The 22,054-nt window shown below is 20.7% G+C and overlaps 4 protein-coding genes across 4 annotated transcripts; all 4 read right to left on the bottom strand. All coding sequences in view use genetic code 6, as the record gives it.

Moving 5' to 3' along the window:
* Positions 1-793: 793 nt before the first annotated feature.
* TTHERM_00164990 (cation channel family protein) lies at positions 794-5,019 on the bottom strand (the record flags this gene model as incomplete). The annotated part of the gene is made up of 7 exons (XM_001008654.2): positions 794-1,470; positions 1,582-1,692; positions 1,773-1,859; positions 2,050-2,210; positions 2,497-3,179; positions 3,455-4,900; positions 4,963-5,019. The coding sequence occupies 7 exons, from the start codon at positions 5,017-5,019 to the stop codon at positions 794-796; spliced, it is 3,222 nt and encodes a 1,073-aa protein (XP_001008654.2).
* Positions 5,020-6,381: 1,362 nt separating this feature from the next.
* Positions 6,382-10,866, bottom strand: TTHERM_00164980 (cation channel family protein; the record flags this gene model as incomplete). Its single annotated transcript, XM_001008653.2, has 6 exons — positions 6,382-8,065; positions 8,115-8,870; positions 8,926-9,097; positions 9,160-9,303; positions 9,354-9,408; positions 10,072-10,866. 6 exons carry the CDS (start codon positions 10,864-10,866, stop codon positions 6,382-6,384), a joined length of 3,606 nt encoding a protein of 1,201 aa, XP_001008653.2.
* Positions 10,867-11,950: 1,084 nt separating this feature from the next.
* Positions 11,951-21,045, bottom strand: TTHERM_00164960 (cation channel family protein; the record flags this gene model as incomplete). Its single annotated transcript, XM_001008651.2, has 10 exons — positions 11,951-12,040; positions 12,097-12,592; positions 12,767-13,393; positions 13,496-14,178; positions 14,431-15,849; positions 15,904-16,036; positions 17,121-18,377; positions 18,545-19,227; positions 19,497-20,921; positions 20,974-21,045. 10 exons carry the CDS (start codon positions 21,043-21,045, stop codon positions 11,951-11,953), a joined length of 6,885 nt encoding a protein of 2,294 aa, XP_001008651.2.
* A 145-nt stretch (positions 21,046-21,190) lies between these two features.
* TTHERM_000164959 (transmembrane protein, putative) lies at positions 21,191-21,949 on the bottom strand (the record flags this gene model as incomplete). The annotated part of the gene is made up of 1 exon (XM_012795776.1): positions 21,191-21,949. The coding sequence occupies one exon, from the start codon at positions 21,947-21,949 to the stop codon at positions 21,191-21,193; it is 759 nt and encodes a 252-aa protein (XP_012651230.1).
* Positions 21,950-22,054: the final 105 nt, after the last annotated feature.

Genomic DNA, 22,054 nt, shown 5'->3' with positions numbered 1-22,054 from the left:
ATAATCTTTTAGCAATTATTCATATTTTTCACTCCTAAATATTGATTATTATATAATGAAAAAAAATTAAAATAATTGAATTTTTAGAAATCATAATTCAAAAACAATATTTTATTTAAGTAGATTTTATATTTTTGGTGTTAAAAAGCTTTAGAAGTAAGCGTGTTTAATTGTTTTCTCAAATATTATTTAATTGCTTTCGTTTATTAAAATATTAAATTATAATAAAAAAAATTCTTAGAATTTTTGAATTGAGAAAAATGAGAAAAAATATCAGAATTATGTAATATTTAGAAAACTTAAATATTTTATAATAGCAATATTAAAATTATGATAGTTAAGAAAATGATTAAAGTTGATTGTCGCTACATATCAATCAATACATTATTTTATATTTATTTTTAGCCAATATCTAAGAATTAAATTAAAAACTAACTATTTAAATTTTAAATATTCTCAAAAATTCAACAAATCATAGAGTATCTATCTATCTGATATTCTTTTTATAAATAATTAATTATTAAGTTTATAAAATAGCTTAAATTTATAAATTTTGAAAAAAAAGAAGGGTTATACTTTTTCTACTAGAATTGATGCTTTTTATTAACCGATTTTACCAAAAACTTTTTGTTAGTTAAATATTATAAGTAAAAAATAAATAACCCTTTTAAAAAAATAAAATAAATTTAATTAAATTTTAATTATCAATTAATAATAAATATTTATGAGATAAAAAATAATAGTTAATTTAATAACTAATTAATTAACTTAACAAAAAAATAAAATTAAAATTTCATATTATAATTTTTTTAAATTAGCTTTAATAGGAGCTTTATTTTCTTTTATTTTAATACCTTTTCTTTTTAAGGTTATTACTTACAGAGATTGGTATACTTTTTTATTTTTTTGATTAAAAGATCATCCATTTTTATAAAACTTCAGGGTAATTATAGTTAGGAAAATAATACTTAAATATCTTAGCCTTATCGAACACCTAGAGCATAAAATAATTTACTTAATCTTGAGATTCACTTGCCTCTAGAAATTTTTTTTCGAAGTTCAAAAAATTTTATTGTTCACCTTAATATTAAAAAGGAGTACACATATTATTGCTATAATTTGCTTGATTATTAATATTAATAGTTTTTAAACTATTATTAGGAGAAATTTATTTAAAATTCATAATTCCATTAGTTATTTAAAAACTTTTTCTTTTGTTAGCTTTTATATCCTCTTCAAAAGATGAATTATTGCTTTCAATAAAACTGATTAAATTTTCTAACTTCAAATTTTATCTTGTTAATCTTCTAGCTCTATTATTTAAAAGTATCCCATTTTGCTATTATTAGTTATTATTATTGTTGTTGTTGTTATTAGGGTTATTATGGTCATTTAAATCATTAATATATAAGCTATTTTTTCGATAGTGGTTTTAATTATGTTATAAAGTATCTTTTTATTAATCTATCACTTATTTTGTTAAAATTTAAATTTATTTATTTTCTAATTAATCATTCAAACCTAAATTTTAGTTTTGTTTATCAGAAGAGTTTATTTTTTCTTGTGATTTTATACTTTTACATTTAATAATAAAGTTTTTAATATTATCATCGATTTCATCTGAAGAAGAAGATGATGATGATGACGAATGTGACGATGATGATGAAATAGATGGTGTTAACTATGATAGATCTTTCAGATTATTAGAATTTTATTTTTACATTGTATTTGTCTAATATTGGTTTTCAGTATTATTAATTTCATTAATTTACTCATCTTAAATTAATTATTAGTTTTAGCTTGCTCTGTAGTGGATAGACTTTCTTGGTTATTTCTATTACTAAATTATTTAGTCAATACTTTTTTTTTAATTAATTTATATTTTATTTTAATTCAAAATAGAGTATTTTCTGGTTTATATCGGTATTTAGCTAAATGATTATTGTTATTGATGATTATCTAAAGTAATAAAAATTCTTGACAAAGTTTCTGATCTCTTACGATTAACTTCATTTTAAACAGGAATTTAATTTAAAAAAATAGTATTACCTCTTTGAAACAAATCTCTATCATCTTCGTTTTCAATTTATTGTTAATAGTTAATTTCTCCATCTAATAAATCAAATTAAACACTTTCAAATTCTATTGTGTCAAGTATTTCAAATAATGACTCATTATTATTTATTTGATTAATTGCCTTTTTAAGTTACCTAATATAAATTTATTTTTTATAAATTTAAATATTTACTTTTTTAATCAATTTTAAAATAAATTATTAAAATTCTAAAAAATTTAAATTGATAATTCTAATTTTTAATTATATTAAAAAATAGTTTTGACTATTTAGAAATCCTTTTATTAAAGAGATATTTAAAATTACTAAAGATTTTTTTTAAAGTTATTTATTTATTTATTTATTGATAATTCAAAGGATTTAAGTATTTTATTTAGATGATGAAATTAACAAATTAAAATTAAGGAAAATTAGTTAATTACTATGTTTTTTTGAAGTAATTTAACTTAAGCTGTCTCCTTGTATATTAAGTTCTTTCTTATAAGCATTTACTATTATATCTAGAAATAATAATTTATTTTTTAAATGTTAAATGAGTTTTTGGACAATTTATAGAAAAATGATTTTCAGATTTGCAAATTGAGCAAATAATAGAGCAATATTTAAAATTATTATTCAGAGTTATTGCTTCTTTTATCATTTAAAAATGTTCAAAATCCTAATCATTTTCTTAAATAACTGATAAAAATTGCTCCCTATTAATTTTATATATCCTGCAGAAATCAGTAGCCTTAGCTGTAAATGTTCTACGGTTTCCAGTTATAAATGAGATTTCTCCAAAATATTCTTTCTTTTGTTTAAGCTAAATTTATTAAGCTTCTCTATTCGAATTCTAACCAGACTCAAAAACAATCGAAACACTTCCTTTGACTATGTAATAAAGGGAACAATCATCTATGTCTCCTTAAGTGAATATTGTTTCTGCAGGAGAGTATAATTACTCTTCCATAATCTTTGCGATTTAATCCTTTTCTTAAATTGATTTAAATAAAGGAATATTGCTTAAATATTTCCCTTAAATTTCTAATGTAAGATCATTTCTTAATTTAGTTGAAAGTTTTTGAATAATTAGCTTTTCTTATTTCTTCTGAATTTCATTTGATTCCTATTTTAATAAAAACAAATCAATAAACAAATTATTGAATTTAAGAAAAATAGAAACATAATAAAAAATTCTAAAATTTTATTTAGCAAACTATTGCACAAAAATAATTTAAGATTTTTATTTCAATATAAAATTTACTTTCTAATAATTATTTAATAAAATTTAGATTGATAAAAGTTTCTAATTAAATTTTGTATAATGTTTTTTAGTCTTTTTTGATAATTAATACTTTATTTAATTAATATTGAAGGCATTGTATTTTAATAATAATCTACTTTATAAAGATATTCTATGTAATTTGAAACTTGTATTTTGAGTTCTCTTGATACCTCCTCTTCTCTCATCAATCCATGAATTATTTACAAATTTTCTTTGTATTTTTTATCTTTCTTTTCTATATTCTCTATAATACCACCTATAGTGTTTAAGCTGAATGCATAAACAACACAAGTGACAAAAATAGTAATTGTTGTAAATAAAACTTCTAATTTATTTTAAGGAGCGATATCTCCGTATCCTACAGTTGCCATAGTAACAGCTAAGAAATAAAATGAGTAAATATATCTATCTTAAATAGACGCATCAAGAAGGTTTTTGCTTGCTAGCCAATTATTTGTTATACCATTATTAATCTCTAACAACACTAATCCATGCCAAAATAGACAGAATATATGACAAATCCCTATAACAAAAACTAGAAGTTTAAAGAGGTCAAAAATATTTTTATGATTTTTTTCATAACTTACGTAGAAAGCTATCTGCTATAATACTTTCGAAATTTTAACCCACTTAAAAGTAAACAAAATATTGATAAATATTCTCATAGAAGTAGAAACTTCTACTTTCGAAATATAAAAAAAGAGAGGTATATTACCTAACAAATCTAAAAAAAAGGTATTTTTCATATAAGACTTAATAATAAAATTTCTATCATAAATTATAATGCCCTTTTATAGTACTCCAGTGTTCAACTCTATAAAAATGTCAATAACAGAGACATTAAATAATATTTAGAAGAGTAATTAGAACTATGAAATATCCATTTAAAAAAATAACTCCAAATTTAATAGAAAAGTTGAGAATATAATAAGTAATGATTATAAACTATCCCAAGCTTTTATTATGTAGTTTGAAGGATTAAAGACTTTCTTGTTTAAAATGTACCTGAGCTTCAATGAGATATACATGAAATTGTTAACTAGATTAAACACTTTACCACCATTTTTTAAACTTAAACTTTTTGAATAAACACTAGAAGCATCTCCAATTAGATTGTGTTGATGTTAAGTAAGTCTATTAAAAATCCTTGCATTCATCGAAAGGATCCTAAAGAATTGCTGAATATTAACTATAAGTTTGAGGGTTCTCATTAATCTAATTGGCTCAGCTTTTTTAAATTAAAATTCTTCTTAATTAAGATTAATGTTCTAAATGTCATATTTTTAGCTTTGTGTTAACTAATTATGTTTGATTGGACTATTATTTGTCAGGGTTTTTGTGTTACGACTAAAACTCTTTTCTGTATAAACTGACGTACATTCCTGAAATTAATCTCTTTGATACTCGCTTAAAACTTATAAAATAGTTTTGTTTTATATATTTTCTTATTGAGGAATTTCATTTTTAGTAGTTGAATATATTCTACTTGATTCGAAAAAGCTGCCTGGTTCTACTTCAGAATCACTCTATTTAAATGGTAACTGTTAAAACAATTTATGATCCTTTTTTACAATAAAATATTATGGATAATTATCTAAAAATGAGCTTAATTTAAAATAAATACCTCTGCATTAAGCTAAAAATTTTTGCGATAGCTATTGTTATTCTCATAAGAAATCATATTCTTTATTTAAAATAGCTCCGAAAAATTAATTGATTGTCTTTGTAATTAACTTGTTTTACTTCTTAATTTTTTTAAATGAATTTCAAAAAAACACCTAATTTATTTCTTATATTAAATTAAAAATTAAATATCTTTTAATTGAATTAAAAGTAAATTCAGTAAATTGTAATTTTAAATTTATATTTAACAAATTCTATTTAAAATAATTCTTTCAATTTTAGTCTATTTAAAAATTATTTTCTAATTTGGAATTATTTTAATTAGCAAAAACAATTTTTAATTTTAAATAAAAAAAATATATTAATTCATAATGAATAATAAACTGAGCTGATGCATTGATCTTTTTAGTATAAATTAATAGTAATTTTTATTGGATACTAAAACTATTTATACAAAAAACTCTATGTCTTTATTTTGTGCCTTCTTTTTTACATTTTTTTTTTGTGTAATAAAATTCATAATAAAATACTTTAGTTATCTTTTTATATGTATTTACTTTATTGTCTTTTTTTTTAATCATATACTTTAAGATTTATATTATATATATATATATATTTTAAATTCCCTAATATGATAAACGAAAATATTTAAGATTTAAATCTTTACCAAAATATGGTATTGATAAATAAATAAAAAAAATAAACATATCTATCTATGTATATTTTAGGTTAAATTATCTTATTACAAAATAAAAAATAAGAATACATATTATTTTCTATTATTCTAATATTTCATATTTATTCATACTGTTTCACTGCTTGTCACTCACCATCAGTAATTGATTTTAAAGAAATTTAAATTGTATAATTTTAAAGAATATATAATATGTTTTGTATATTAGAATTTACCTTTTATCTCACATTCTGTTATTTTTACATTTCTTTGCAATCTTATTAATATTTTAATATATAAGCCCATTCTATCCATATTTTTATCCCTATCGAACATTTTTATAAGTTATTTACAGTAAGAAGTAAGTAGATTGTAATAAAACTATGAATTTATTTTAACTTTATTTATAAAATAATAAAATTCATATAAAAAAGTAGTAATCAAAAAAATATGGAATAATTTTAATTTATATTTTTGTAATAAAATTAATAATTTAATTATGAAATATTTTCAATTTTTTTCTTTCAAAAATAAATATAATATTTTTATTTTTTTACAAAATAAATAAATCTATAAAAAATAAAATATAAATAAATCCTATTTCAAATAATTCTCAAAAAATTTTTGCAAAGTTGTTATTTTAAAAATACAAGGAATGATTTTACAATAAAATTTATGAAATTCATTTTTTTAGGATTTTTATATTCTTTGATTTGATAAATATTATAAATATATGAATTGATATAATCAATTATTTTAAATTGATTACAAGTTTTTTGGAAATTAAACACCATTTTACATTTTTACTCCATAAGATAGATGAGTAGGTTTATATTGATTTATATCATAATCTTATGGAATAAACTTAATTAAATTTGAGTTTCCGTGAAAAATAGAAAGCCTAGTATGATTAACAAGCCCTATATTGTAGCGACGTTGCTTTGAAGCTAATTTATTTTTCTTAAATTTCTTTTACTATTATTAAAATTTTTTTAGTTTTTAAATAACTTTTTCAAAGTTATTATGAATAAAATATTTTTTGAATTAATGGAGTTTGTCAAATTAATCCATTGATAGTGATAAAATCTAAGATTCTCTTGGTTATAAAAAGCTTTTACCGCTTGCTAGCTACAAAAGCAAAGGTATATTTGAATTCTACATGATTTTTGAAAGCTTTTTAATAAGATCAATATCACTATTACGATTACTATTATTATTTTGATTTTGTTATTAATTTTGCTAAATTTATTATGAGTTACCATAGACATAAAGCGTTTAGTCTCTTATATTTGAGTTATTAACTTAATTTAGGCTCAAATTAGATTATTAGCTAGGTGTTTTTTCTTTAGAGTCTTTTATAGTTCTGTTTGTGTAATTTATGCATTTATCAATTATTTCTTGGATGTTAGATAACTAGGTTTGACTATTTTTTTATTATAATTGAGAAATTCTTTTGTCACTAATTAAACCATTAAGAAGAATATTTTATAATAACACTTATTCAACTGAACATCTAGGTTATTCTTTTTAGTTTTGATTTAATAGTTTTAAACTTTTTTATGAAACATTATTTCTTGATTTAGATTTCATACTTATGCTTGTTAATAGTTTATTTTAATTTTCAGTAAAGTTAGGCTATTAAATTTAAGCATCTTTAAATGACAAATTTAGATCATCAGTCTATTGATTTTAAATTTTGTTAGAATATTAGATATTTAAAATGCTATTGTTAGAACCTTATTTTAGTTATTTTTTTTCATAATCAGATTAATTGATTAAATTAGCAGCTTGTTAAATTGATTTTTAGTTAATAAACCCTTCTTCGTTTTATTGATTTGATTATTAACTTTAGATTTCGTTTGTATTTTATTTTAAAAATTCTGTATCATTTTTATTAATTGATCTACAATTATTTTCGGTTATTTATGCATTTTTACTAGATATTGCATTAAAAGAAGATTCCTATTTAGTATTACTGTTAATATTATCTGTTACATCCAGTGATTTAGTCTTAACATAAGAGTATAAAGTATTAGACTAAGCTTTTTTTAACTCAAAGTTTTCTTAATTATTTAAAGATTTATTGCTGTGGCATTGATTTTCTTAATTGAATAATGATTCGTTTTCTTCATTACTTTATAAAATATAATTATTTACTTTTTTTATAGTTTTTAGTAATTTGTCTGCTTTTTTTATTGAATATGTTTTTGAGACATTTTGGGAGTTAACACTTTGTTAATCAAAATATAATGGAATTTATGATAAACTTTCATTTTCTTCATCATCATCTTCATTTTAATATTTAGATTAAGAATACTCAGAAGTGAGAAGATATTCTTTTGTTTAAAATAGCATATAGCTTTAATCATTCTACTATTTTAAATTTAATTTCAAGCGGTTAAAGATATCTTTATTTTGCTTTATCTAATTCCTTTTATTAAAAATTTTAATTAATTTTTTTTAAATTAATTTAATTTTACATTGATTGAAATTTATATTTTTTGATTTTTCTTTCGATTTAAGCTCTCTCTTAAAAGGTAGAATAATTTTATTTTAAAACTATAATCTGCTGATCTTTAATTTTGTGAGTTTTAGGGCATTAATTAGCTATATGACCAACTATTTTACAGCTATAGCACTCTGTATGAATGACTTACAAATCATTTTAAAATATTATCTAATCTTGTATCATTTTGAATTTCTCAAAATCTTCTGTATTTTCTTTTAATATTTCTATGAATTTACTTCTGTTTATTTTATAAAGGGTAGATAAATTCACACTCCTTGCAGATGCCTATCTTTGTAGCCCAGAGAAAAAAGATATTTCACCAAATATTTACCCATCTCTTAACACATTTATTACATTTACTTTGTTTTAATTCTGTAATTGTTGCTAATAAATCTCAATAATTCCACTTTAAATGAAATAAATAGATGAATCATCAAATTGTTTCTCTCTAATTAGCACTTCATTTGGATTTACAAGAACTTCTTCCATTATGAATATTAATTTGTTCAAAGTCGCTTATGAAAAATTAGAACTAAACAAAAAATAATTATTGAGGATTTTAGAATTTATTTCAATTGTTATTTCTTCTCTTAACTTGTTGGAAAGTACTGACAATATTTTATCTTCTGCTTATTTATCTCTATCTTTTTATTCATATGCTAAGAATGACAAATAATGTCGAACTCTACTTTTAAGTTAAATATTCACATCTTTTCTAATCAAATATCTAAATAATAAAACAAAATTAAGCATTTTTCTTATTATTAATAATTAATTAATACCTTTAAATTATAGTAATATCATCATTTAACTGTTTTGAGGATTTTTCAATTTCTTGTAAAATAAAACCGATGTTGTTTATTGAGTAAGCAAATACACAACTAAAGAGGATCATTACAACAGAAATATAAAGAGCTTCAATATAATTTGTAGCTGCAATGTCTCCGTATCCAACTAATTAAATTAAAGGTAAAAATAATAAGATATTTAAAATATAGAATAAATATATTTAAAACCTGTAGTCATTGTAGTGATAGACCAGTAAATAGAATATGCATACTTTTCATAATAAGCATTATCTTCAATACCACTCTTATCAAGCCAGCTATTCTAATTATTCTATTTTTCTTAAATACCTAAAAAATACCAACCTATTGCAGCTATTAAAAAATTGTTTTTAACTTGATATTAAAAAATAATAATTAATTACCAATATGAGCTACAGTAATAAGGCTTAAAATTTAATTGATAAGCTTAATTATGTGCTTTTGGTTTTCAGTTAAAGTAAAAATGTAATTAAAGCGTTATTTTTTATGAGAAATTCCATTAACTTTAAGAAAAATTAAAATATTAAATCCATATTTTAATAAATTATCATTTTAATCTTAATTAGCTAATTAATTTTGATAGATAACTTTAGAGCTTAGAGCAAACAAACTCAGAAAATCTGTGACAAATATTGCTGATAAAAAATATTATTTAGCAATTTGCTTGCGTTTAGTGATTATATTATCTTTGTTAAATATAGCTGTGTTTAAATTAACAATGATATCAGCTATAAACATAATAAATGCAAAATAATAAAATCTAGAAATAAACTATGAATTAAAATCATTCTAGTCAAAAAATGTTAGAAGAGATAAAATGTAGAGAAATGAATAAGTAAAAATAACTTAAATCATATCCCATAGTACTCTTATTGTATCAGTTGGCATAAAGATTGGTAGAATTTGCATTAATCTTATAAAGCAATTAAATATCATTTAAAATTGATAGTTTTTTATGTTTTTGTCATTTTGATTGTAAAAGTAGCTCAAGTCGTTAATCATCAAATATTCATTCTCTTTTAGTCCATCAATTCTTCTGTTAAAATGTCTGAGTTTTAATAAATTAATAAAATTTTCAACATGTTACCTTATTTTCATTACCCTATTCATAGAAGTATTTAAAAGTCTATTTATTATGTTAGCAGCTTTTTTAAAGTTCTACTAATGTTTAACAGAGCTATTATTTTCTTACTCCTCTTGATATTTATTTTTTAATGCAAATGTTACTTTTGTGCCTAGTGTTTTGAAGTTTTTTTCATAGAAAATATCCTCTTAGAGCCAAATTTAGTCATTTTCTTCTGCTTTTGTACGACTATTTCGCTAAATAACACTATTATTTTTTTTTGATTCAGATTCTCTATCAACTATTGTGTTTTATGAAGCATCTATCCTAGATTAATCTTAGTTACTTAAACTTTTTTATCCACTAAAATTTATTTTAGAAGATATTTGATTGACAACTTTTGAATCACCTACTTAGAAGTTATCAATTTCATGATAACATTCCTAATTTTCATACTTTTAGGAATGCATTTCATTACTAAATTCTTCATGAAAGTTGGTTTCATCATTATTTTCTAAATTTATTTTATATGTCTATTTAATTTCATTACTATTACTTGGTTGTAATGTTCTTTCAGCAGATTACTAGTTCTTAATATCTAATATACTACTACTTGCTCTTTCTTAAAAGCTGCTTTCTTAAATATCAGAGTCTCCATGATGTGATTATTGTAATTTATTGTTCTATAATTCAAACAAAAACCTTTGACGAGATCTATCAATCTATGTATCACATATTTGTTATTCTCTTTGTTCATCTACTTAACTATTTATATAATTTATTGATTGCCTTTAGGTTCTTTTTTTAAAATTTGCTCCTACTTAGCAGTCCATTTCTATATGTAAACTAATTAATTAAATGCTCTAAGTTTAGTACAGACTTATTTATTTACAGTTAACTTTTGAATTAAATAAAATATAGGAAGTTTAATCAATTAAGAATGAATATTATTCAAAAAGAAAAAACTTTAATCATTTAATCATCATTGAATTTTAATTATAACTTTTATTAATTAGGAGTATACATACTATCTGTATAAACTAAAGATGTATATAAATAAAGTTTATTTAACTAAAATTGTTGTAATTATAAATTAATTAATTATTAATACAATAAATATATTAACATGATTATAAATAGTTTATAATTACAAATAATAAAAATATACACTAAAAGAAAGTTTCCTTCATTATTATTTACATTATATCACTAAATAGAATAAAATAATTTCACTTTCAACAAAATATATACCAAATTTACCATAGCCATTTACACTTATTTAATAAAAAAATAAATAAATCTCTTTAGTAATTTATCTCTCAAAATGTAAAAGTTTTTTTGCTTTATATATTTGAACATATTTAATTTATTTTATCATCAATTTTTTTTCAAGAAAGATAAATAAATATTTTGCTATAAAAAAAAATAAATGATAAATTAAGTAAATAAAAAATATTTTAATTAAATTTATATTAATTGAATTAAATAAGTTAAAAAAACAAAAGAGTTGCTGCAAAAAAGACAGTACCCCACCTATTAAATTTAAATATAAGAATTATTTATTTGTTTTGAAATTGAGGGGGGGGGGGGGGGGGGTGTTAATATATGAGATTTTACAGTATTTATTTTTCAATTTATATTAATTATATGGTGTGTTCTTTTATTTTAAGGTGAATATAAAAAAAATATATTAAAAATCTTCAAAGCTGAATGTGTAATTAATTACAAGTTTTTAAATAGTATTTTGGATTTATTACTTTTTCATGAATTTCTTGAATGTATTTAAGAACTAAACCTGAATTTTATTTATTGGAAATTTTATTATTAAAAAATAAATTTATTTATATTAAAAACATACAAAAATTTAAAAAGTAAAATAATAACCTTTGAAAATAGTTTAAAAATTTTTTATTTTATTCAATTTTTAGTGATGACTAATTCATTCATACTTATATCATTCATTTAAAACTAATTTAAAATTGGATTTATTTTCTAGTTGTTTTTTATCTTTTTGTTTTTAAAGAATTGAAAAAGTTTTTTTATATTGATGATTAGTATAAAACCCATTTTTAAACAATTTCCGTATAGTTAAAGTGAGGTTAATAATACTTATATATTTTAGCCTTATCAAAAATTTATAGCATCAAATAATTAACTTAATCTGAAGATTCAGTAATATCATCAATTTTTTTATCACTTTATAAAATTCCAATTTAGTTATGTTTTGAAAACTAACCAGAGCTTTATGAATTAGTACCCTAATTAACTTTTTATTCATTTTATAGACTGTATTAGTTTTAGCTATTTTTAAGAGAAAGTTAGGAAAGGTTTTATAAACTATAATTTGAAGACAGTTATTGAAACTATTTTAATGTTAAAAGTTCAGCAGGTATTTGGAAATTGTTAAATTTAGTAATTTATCCTTCTGTTATTTTAGAGGTATTGAATTAAATTGTAGTTTAGTTATTTTCTAATTAATTAGGTTCTTTTGCTAATAAAATTAAATTAATTGATCTATCGTTTTATTAATTATTATTTTTTTGTTTATCAACAAAATATCTATTATATTGTAATTGTTAATCATCATTATTTAATATTATGTTTTTTGAACTGTTATTAATTAATTTAATTGTTTTATTTTTATTTGATTATCTCCTCTAAGATATTTAAGATAATCTTTTTTGCAACAACTATTCATCTTTTTATTCAAACGTAATTTAATTTTAGTTTTACTTGTCTTCTAAATAATTTGGTATTAAAAAGCTTTTTTTCTGCTTAGGATTATTTTCTATTTTATTTTCTATGCTTAAACTAGAATCAATTGAATCATTTCTTTCATTTTAAGAAGTTAATGATGATATAGAAGGCTAAGATTATGGTTATAATTCATCGTTATTCATTGAAGAATTTTATTTTATATCTACTTGCTCACATTTTTAAAGCTCTTAAATAAATTATTAGTTTTGACTGGCTGAATAAAGGAATGATTTTTTAGTTTATTTTTATGTCTAATTATTTTGATCGACATTTAGTTGTTAATTGTTTTATTAATTTAAGTAACTTTTACGCTATATTTTTAAATAATCAATAGTTTTTTCTTGCTGGTTTTCCATTGATTTTTAAGCTTTTCTTATTGTATCTAGCTAACTTCCAAAATTATCATTTTTTGTTGAAATGAAATTTGAAGAATGAGTATTATTTCTTAAGCGTATTCCTCTTTCTGATCCTAATTGAATTTCCTATTTATAGTTAGCTTCGTTATCAAATTGGTCTTAATAATATGATCCATTTTCTATAAAATCAATTATTTCAGATAAGGACTCAACATTGTTAATTTATAATACAGCCTATTAAAGCTACCTTTTGAGTTTAAATATATAAAAATATTTTTTTAAAATCTTCATGATTGCATTTATTTTGTAAATTTTAATTTAAAAATTCAAATAATATTGATTTAATTACATTTTTTTTTGTAAATAATTTTTCTTAGTATGTTTCCTGTTATATGAAGCTCTTTCTTGTGGTGAGCTACTATTATATCTAGAAATAATAATCTATTTAGTAAATGTTAAATGTGTGCGGGGACAATGCATAGATAAATGCTTTCCAGATTTACAGGTTGAGCAAAACATCGAACAAAATTTAAAATTATTACTAAAAGTGATTGCTTCTTTGATCATTTAAAAATTTTCATAATCTTGGTCATGCTCTTTTATTACTGATAAAAATGATTATCTATTAATTTTAAATATTTTGCAAAAGTCAGTTGCTTTAGCTGTATATGTTCTAGGATTTCCAGTTATGAAAGAAATTTCTCCAAAATACTATTTATTTTATTTAAGTTCTATTTATATTGCTTCTCTATTTAAATTTTAACCAGACTCAAAAATGATAGAAACACTTCCTTTAACTATGTAATAAAGTGAGCAATCATCTATGTCCCCTTGAGTGAATATAATTTCTGAAGGTGAATATAGTTGCTCTTCCATTATCTTTGCTACTTTATCCTTCTCTTTAAAATACTTGAATAACGGAATGTTACTTAAGTATTTTCCTTAAATTTCTAAATTGAGGTCATTTCTTAATTTAGCTGATAGTTTTTCTATTATTAGTTTTTCTTGTTTCCTTTAAATCTCGTTTGATTCCTAAATTTTTTTAAAAAAAACTGTTAAACTATAATTTTGCATTTAATCAGTTTTAATTTAAATTTTATATGTAAAAAAGAAAATTCAAGAAAGCAACTTAAAAGGAAATATTTGATGGTAATTAATAAATAAAATTTAATAATATTAAAATCAAAATAACTTAAACAAATTTTTAAGATGAATAATTTATTTATCTTAATTAAGTCTTGTAAAAAAATAAAGGAAAATGATGGATGATATTTAATTTAATACTTTATAAAGATATTTTATGTAATCAGATATTTTTATCTTAAGATTTCTTGAAACTTCTTCTTCCCTCATTAATGCATGAATTATTTACAAATTTTCTTTGTATTTTTTGTCCTTCTTTTCTATATTTTCTATGATTGCACCAATTGTATTTAAGCTAAAAGCATAAACAATGCATGTAACAAAAATTGTGACTGTTGTAAATAAAACCTCAAATTAATTTTAAGGAGAGATGTCTCCATATCCTACAGTTGCCATAGTAACAGCTAAAAAGTAGAAGGAATAAATATATCTTTCTTAGATAGATGCATTAAGTAGATTTTTACTTTCCAACCAATTATTTGTTATTCCATTATTAATTTCAAACATTACTAGCCCATGCCAAAACAAACAGAAAATATGACAAATTCCTATCACAAAAATTAGAAGCTTTAAAAGATCGAAAATATTTTTATGATCTTTTTCGTAAGATACATAAAATGCAATCTGTTTTAATACATCTGAAACCTTATTCCACTTAAACGCATAAAAAATATTGACTAAAATTCTCATTGTAGTAGAAACTTCTACTTTGGATATATAAAAAAAGAGAGGTATATTTCCTATTAAACTAAAAAAAAGCCTATTTTTAATGTACGACTTGATAATAAAGTTTCTTTCAGTGATAATATTTCCTTTTTTAAGAACTCCTGTGTTAAATCCGACTAAAATATCAATTATAGAGACAATAAATATGACTTAAAACAATAACTAGAAGTTAGAAATATTCATACCAAAAAAAAGTTCTAAATTTAATAGAAAAGTAGAGAATATAATTAGCAATGATTATAAAGTATCCCAAGCTTTGATTAAATTATTTTAAGGAGTAAATACATATTTATCTAACTTATGAATTAAATCAATAAGAAAATATAAAGAGTTGTTAAAGATATTGAATTTATTGTTACCCTTTTTTAAATTAAAATTTTTTGTATATGAGCTTGATATATCACTTATTAAATAGTGTTAATGCTAGGTAAGCTTATTGAAAATTCTAGAGTTCATAGAGAGTATTCTAAAGAAATGTTATATATTTACTAAAAGTTTAAGAATATTCATGAGTTTACTTGTCTACTCATTTTTATATGCTAAGTCCTTTATATTAACATCAGTATTTATAATTACCAATTTTTATGTTTGTAATTTCTTTAAAGTCTACTTTTAAAAGTACTTAATAGAATTTTCTTATTACTACAAAACACTATGGTACTATTGCCTTTATGCTTCATCTATTGCTTATAAAATTGTGTTATCTTGCGTGTTTTCTTAAATTTTTTCCTCGTTATTTGCAGATAAATCTCTTCTACTTGTTTAAGAATAGCTCACTGATTGTACTTCAGAGTCTCTTTATTTGTATGGAAATGCTTAAAAGAATTTATGATCCTTTATAGAATAAAAATATTAAAATCAAGTTTGGAATTATTTATGAAAATTTACCTCTTCATTAAGCAAAATATTTTCTCTATAATTCAAATTATTTAAGTAAGAGACTCCTCTATCTTAAGACATATTCCACTTAAATATTAAAAATAAATCTTTGGTTTTTTTAATTTATTAGTTTTAGTAATAACTTTAAATTTATTATTTTCTTTTATTATTTATATCTTATGATTGAGTCTCTTTTACTAATTTAATAAATAAATAAATACATAGATAATAGCTAGCTATTCTATTTTTTTATTCACTTTAAAATTTTATTTTTAATTAAATTATGCTATTTTCTTATGTAAGTTATTAGTAACTAAAAAAAGGTTTCTTTATATTTAGCTCAGCAATTAATTTATAATTTTTTAAATTTAATTCTTATATTTTAGGTTGATTTGTTGACTTGATTAAAGATATTTTTCAGTTTCTTATTTATTATTCCTTCATTTACTTTATTTTTAAAGAAATTAATTATTTCTCTTAATATAGGTATCCTTCATATACTTTTTCTTATTTTATCTAAAAGTTTTCAAGCTTTTATTTTAGATTCTTAAGAATAGTTTAGATTTTTAATAATTTCAAAACCTTTAATTCTTATTATTTGATGTAAAGTCATTTGATCTACCGTCTTCCCTCCTTTAAAAGATGTCTTCTAATAAAAAAAAATGCTTCAATCGATACCTTTTTTAAAAGATTATTATTATTTTTAAATGATAAATTAAAATTATTTTTTTTCAAATTAAATTACATAGTGTGTTCCTTCTTTTTATTAAGGTGGAAGAAAAGAAAAGAATATTAAAAATCTTTAAAGAGGATTGAATATGTAATCCAATCAATTATTGACTTTTTAAATAATATTTGTATCTATTATTTATTTTATCATGCATTTATTGATTAAATTAAACTAAATTTGATTTTTATTTATTTATTAGAAATTTGATATTTAAAAAAATAAAAAAATAAATTTATATTATAAACAAACATACTTAATCTAAGAAGTAAAATAATAAGATTTTAGAATAGTTTATAAGTTTTTTAGATGTTTTAATTTTTTGTGATGCCTAACTAATTGATACTTATATCATTTAAAATTAAGTTAAAATTGGATTTATTTTCTAGTTTTTTATTTTTTTGTTTTTAATGTATTAAAAATGTTTTTTTATATTGATGATTAGTATAAAACCCATTTTTAAACAATTTCTGTATAGTTAAAGTGAGGTTAATAATACTTATATATTTTAGCCTTATCAAAAATTTATAGCATCAAATAATTAACTTAATCTGAAGATTCAGTAACATCATACATCTTTTTATCACTTTATAAAACTCCAATTAAGTTATGCTTTGAAAATTGTCCAGAGCTTAATGAATTAGTACCCTAAGTAGCTTTTTATTCATTTTAAAAACTGAGTTAATTTTAGCTATTTTTAAGAGAAAGTTAGGGAAGATATATTAAGCTATTATTTGAAGACCGCTACTGAAATTACTTTAATGTTAAAGGTTCAGCAGATATTTGGAAATTGCTAATTTTAGTCATTTATCCTTCTGTTATTTTAGAGGTATTGTATTAAATTGCATTTTAATTATTTTCTAACTGATTAGGTTCTTTTGCTAGAAAAATTAAATTCGTTGCTCTATCATTTTATTATGAATTATTATTTTTTTGCTTATCATTATACCTATTATATTGTAATTGCTAATCATTTACATCACTATTTAAAATTATGTTTTTTGAACTGTTATTGATTAATTTACTTGTATTATTTTTATTTGATTATCTTCTCTAAGAAATTTAAGAATACCTTTTTTGCATCAACAACTCTTCTTTTTATTCAAATGCAATTTAATTTTAGTTTTACTTGTCTTCTAAAGAATTTGGTGTTAAAAAGCTTTTTTTCTGTTTAGAATTATTTTCTATTTTATTTTCTATGCTTAAACTTGAATCAATTGAATTAGTTTTTTCATTTTAAGAAGTTAATGATGATATTGAAGACTAAGATTATGGTTATAATTCATCGTTATTCGTTGATGAATTTTATTTAATATCTATTAGCTCCTATTTTTAAAGCTCTTAAATAAATTGTTAGTTTTGGCTGGCTGAATAAAGGAATGATTTTTTTGTTTATTTTTATGCCTAATTGTTTTGATCGAAAGTGAGTTGTAAATTGTTTTATTAATTTAAATAACTTTTACTCTATCTTTTTAAATAATCAATAGTTCTTTCTTGTTGGCTTTCTATTGATTTTTAAGCCTTTCTTATAGTTTCTAATTAACTTCCAAAATTCTCATTTTTTGTGGTAATTAAATTTGAAGATAGAGTATTATTTCTTAAACGTATTCCTCTTTCTGATCCTAATTGAATTTCTTATTTACAATTAGCATCATTTTCTATTTGGTCTTAATAATAAGATCCGTTTTCTATAAAATCAATTATTTCAGATAAGGATTCAACATTATTAATTTGCAAAACAGCCTATTAAAGTTACCTATTTAAATATATTTAATATTTTTTTAAATATCATAATGATTGCATTTTTTTTGTTAATTAGATAAACAATTTCAATATTTTTTAAAATATCATAATGATTGCATTTTTTTTGTTAATTAAATAAACAATTTCAATTCGAAATTTAAATAATATTGATTTAATTACATTTTTTTTTGTATGTAATTTTTCTTAGTATTTTTCCTGTTACATGAAGCTCTTTCTTATGGTGAACTACTATTATATCTAGAAATAATAATTTATTTAGTAAATGTTAAATGAGTGCGGGGACAGTGCATAGAAAAATGTTTTCCAGATTGACATGTCGAGCAAAACATAGAACAAAATTTAAAATTATTACTAAAAGTGACTGCTTCTTTGATCATTTAAAAATTTTCATAATCTTGATCATGCTATTTTATTACTGATAAAAACTGTTCTCTATTAATTTTAAATATTTTGCAGAAGTCAGTTGCTTTAGCAGTATATGTTCTAGGATTTCCAGTTATGAAAGAAATTTCTCCAAAATATTATTTATTCTCTTTAAATTCTATTTATTTTGCTTCTCTATTTGAATTTTAACCAGATTCAAAAACGATAGAAACACTTCCTTTAACTATGTAATAAAGAGAGCAATCATCTATGTCTCCTTAAGTGAATATAATTTCTGAAGGGGAATATAGTTACTCTTCCATTATCTTTGCTACTTTATCTTTCTCTTTAATACATTTGAATAACGGAATGTTACTTAAGTATTTTCCTTAAATTTCTAAATTGAGGTCATTTCTTAACTTAGTGGAAAGTTTTTCTATTATTAGCTTTTCTTATTTCCTCTAAATTTCATTTGATTCCTAAATTTTTTTAAATAAGCTATTAATCTATTGTCTTGCATTTAATAAACTTCAATTAAAATGTAAAAAAGAAAATTCAAGAAATCAACTTATATAAAGGATTTATTTGATGAAAAAAACCTGTAAGAATTAATATATAAGATTTTATGATCTTTAAATCAAAGTAATTTGAATAAATTTTATGAGATGAGTTAGTTAGTTATTTATTTATCAACCTTAACTAAGTCTGATAGAAATTAAAGGAAAAATGGTTATATTAAATTTAATACTTTATAAAGATATTCTATATAGTCAGATATTTTTATCTTAAGATTTCTTGAAACTTCTTCTTCCCTCATTAATGCATGAATTATTTACAAATTTTCTTTGTATTTTTTGTCCTTTTTTTCTATATTTTCTATAATTGCGCCAATTGTATTCAAGCTAAAAGCGTAAACTATGCATGTGACAAAAATTGTGACTGTTGTAAATAAAACCTCAAATTTATTTTATGGAGAGATATCTCCATATCCTACAGTTGCCATAGTAACAGCTAAAAAGTAAAAAGAGTAAATATACCTATCTTAGATAGATGCATCAAGTAGGCTTTTACTTTCCAACCAATTATTTGTTATCCCATTATTAATTTCAAACATCACTAGTCCATGCCAAAATAAACAGAAAATATGGCAAATTCCTACCACAAAAATTAGAAGCTTCAAAAGATCGAAGATATTTTTATGATCTTTTTCATAACATACATAAAATGCAACTTATTTTAATACATCTGAAACCTTTATCCACTTAAAAGCATAAAAAATATTGATTAATACTCTCATAGAAGTAGAAACTTCTACTTTTGAAATATAAAAAAAGAGAGGTATATTTCCTATTAAAATAAAAAAAAACCTATTCTTAATAAACGACTTGATAATGAAGTTTCTTTCCATGATAATATTTCCTTTTTTAAGAACTCCTGTGTTAAATCCTACAAAAATATCGATTATAGAGATAATAAATATGACTTAAAATAACAACTAGAAGCTAGATATATTCATGGCAAAGAAAAGCTCTAAATTTAATAAAAAAGTAGAGAATATAATTAGCAATGATTGAAGAATATCCCAAGCTTTGATTAAATTACTTTAAGGAGTAAATACATATTTATCTAACTTATGAATTAACTCAATAAGAAAATATAAAGAGTTGTTGAAGAGATTGAATTTTTTGTAACCCTTTTTTAACTTTGAATTTTTCGTATAAGAACTTGATATATCACTTATTAAATAATGTTAATGCTAGGTAAGTTTATTGAAAATTCTAGAGTTCATAGAGAGTATTCTAAAGAAATGTTAAATATTTACTAAAAGTTTAAGAATATTCATGAGTTTACTTGTCTGCTCTTTTTTATATACTAAATCCTTTATGTTAGTATCAGTATTTAGAATGATCAATTTTTAGCTTTGTAAAATTTTTTAACTCTACTTTTAAAAGTTCTTATTTTAACTTTTATCTACTTATTACTATAAAATATTTTGGCATTTTTGCCTTTCTGCTTCATCTAATGCTTGTAAAATTGTGTTATCTTGCGTATTTTCTTAATTTTTTTCCTCATTATTAGCAGATAAGTCTCTCCTACTTGTTTAATAATAGCTTATTGATTGTACTTCACAGTCTCTTTATTTATAAGGAAACGCTTAAAACAATTTATGATCCTTTTTTGAATAAAAAATATTATAAGCTAATTTGGAATTTATGAAAATTTACCTCTTCATTAATTAAAATATTTTCTCTATAATTGAAATTATTTAAGTAAGAGACTTCTCTATCTTAAGACATTTTCTTTCTTTTTAAATATTAAAAATCTTTGGTTTTTTTTTTTTAATTTGTTATTTTAAGTAATTACTTTAAATTAATTATTTTTTTTTTATTATTATATATTCTATCAATCAATATATTTCATTTAATTTAATACATAAATAAATCACTAATCTCTGTTTTTATTTATCTTCTTTTTAATTTAAATTTTTATATTTAATTAAAATATTTCAAATATACTGTTGACCTTCTATAATTAACAACTAGTAAAAATTAGCACTCTTTTTGAAAAATAATAAGTGTTTCTCTTGAAAATTATTTGGTAGGTAACATTAATGAGAAAAAATTTTAAATTGATTAATTACATTACATTATTTTATTTTTAAAAGTTTGAAATATTTTTTATTTTTTTGAGTTAGATTTTATTTAATTTTTTCAATAATTATAACCATTTTAATTAATGTTATTATATTAACTAAATAAAGTTTATAATTATTAATAAATATTTATATAATACTAAAAAAATGTAAATATAATCAATAAGTATAATAGTTTTTCTCTATATATATAGTATAAGAGGTTTTATTTCTTATATATTTACTATATTCTATAAATTTATATTTAATTCATCATTTCTTAATCTTTTTTTCTCTGTATAATAATCCATAGTTTGCGATCTTAGCATGTTATAATAATTATATATTTTTTATTATTTAATCAGCTATATTTAATTCATTTCTATCTATTTTCTCATTTTACAACTAATTAAAAATAATTTATTTTTATCTGTTTTTAAAAAATAAATTTTAAAAAATTTATGACAGCAATATTAATTATTTGATTTTAAATAGTACTCTCGAAATTCCAAATTCTTTTTTTTATGTGTATTCCTTAAATTTATTTGTTTAGGATTTTAACTAAACATGAAAAAAACAATTTTATTTAAAAAATGTTATCAATTTAATAAATAAAATAACAATAAATTTGATAAGTTTATCAGCTTTTAACTAATTTAATTTACTGATGAATG

This window comes from Tetrahymena thermophila, assembly GCF_000189635.1.
Source record: "Tetrahymena thermophila SB210 genomic scaffold scf_8254798, whole genome shotgun sequence".
In the NCBI taxonomy this organism is placed as follows: domain Eukaryota; phylum Ciliophora; class Oligohymenophorea; order Hymenostomatida; family Tetrahymenidae; genus Tetrahymena; species Tetrahymena thermophila.
Note: the sequence above shows the minus strand (reverse complement) of the source record. Positions and strands in the feature narration are given on the sequence as shown.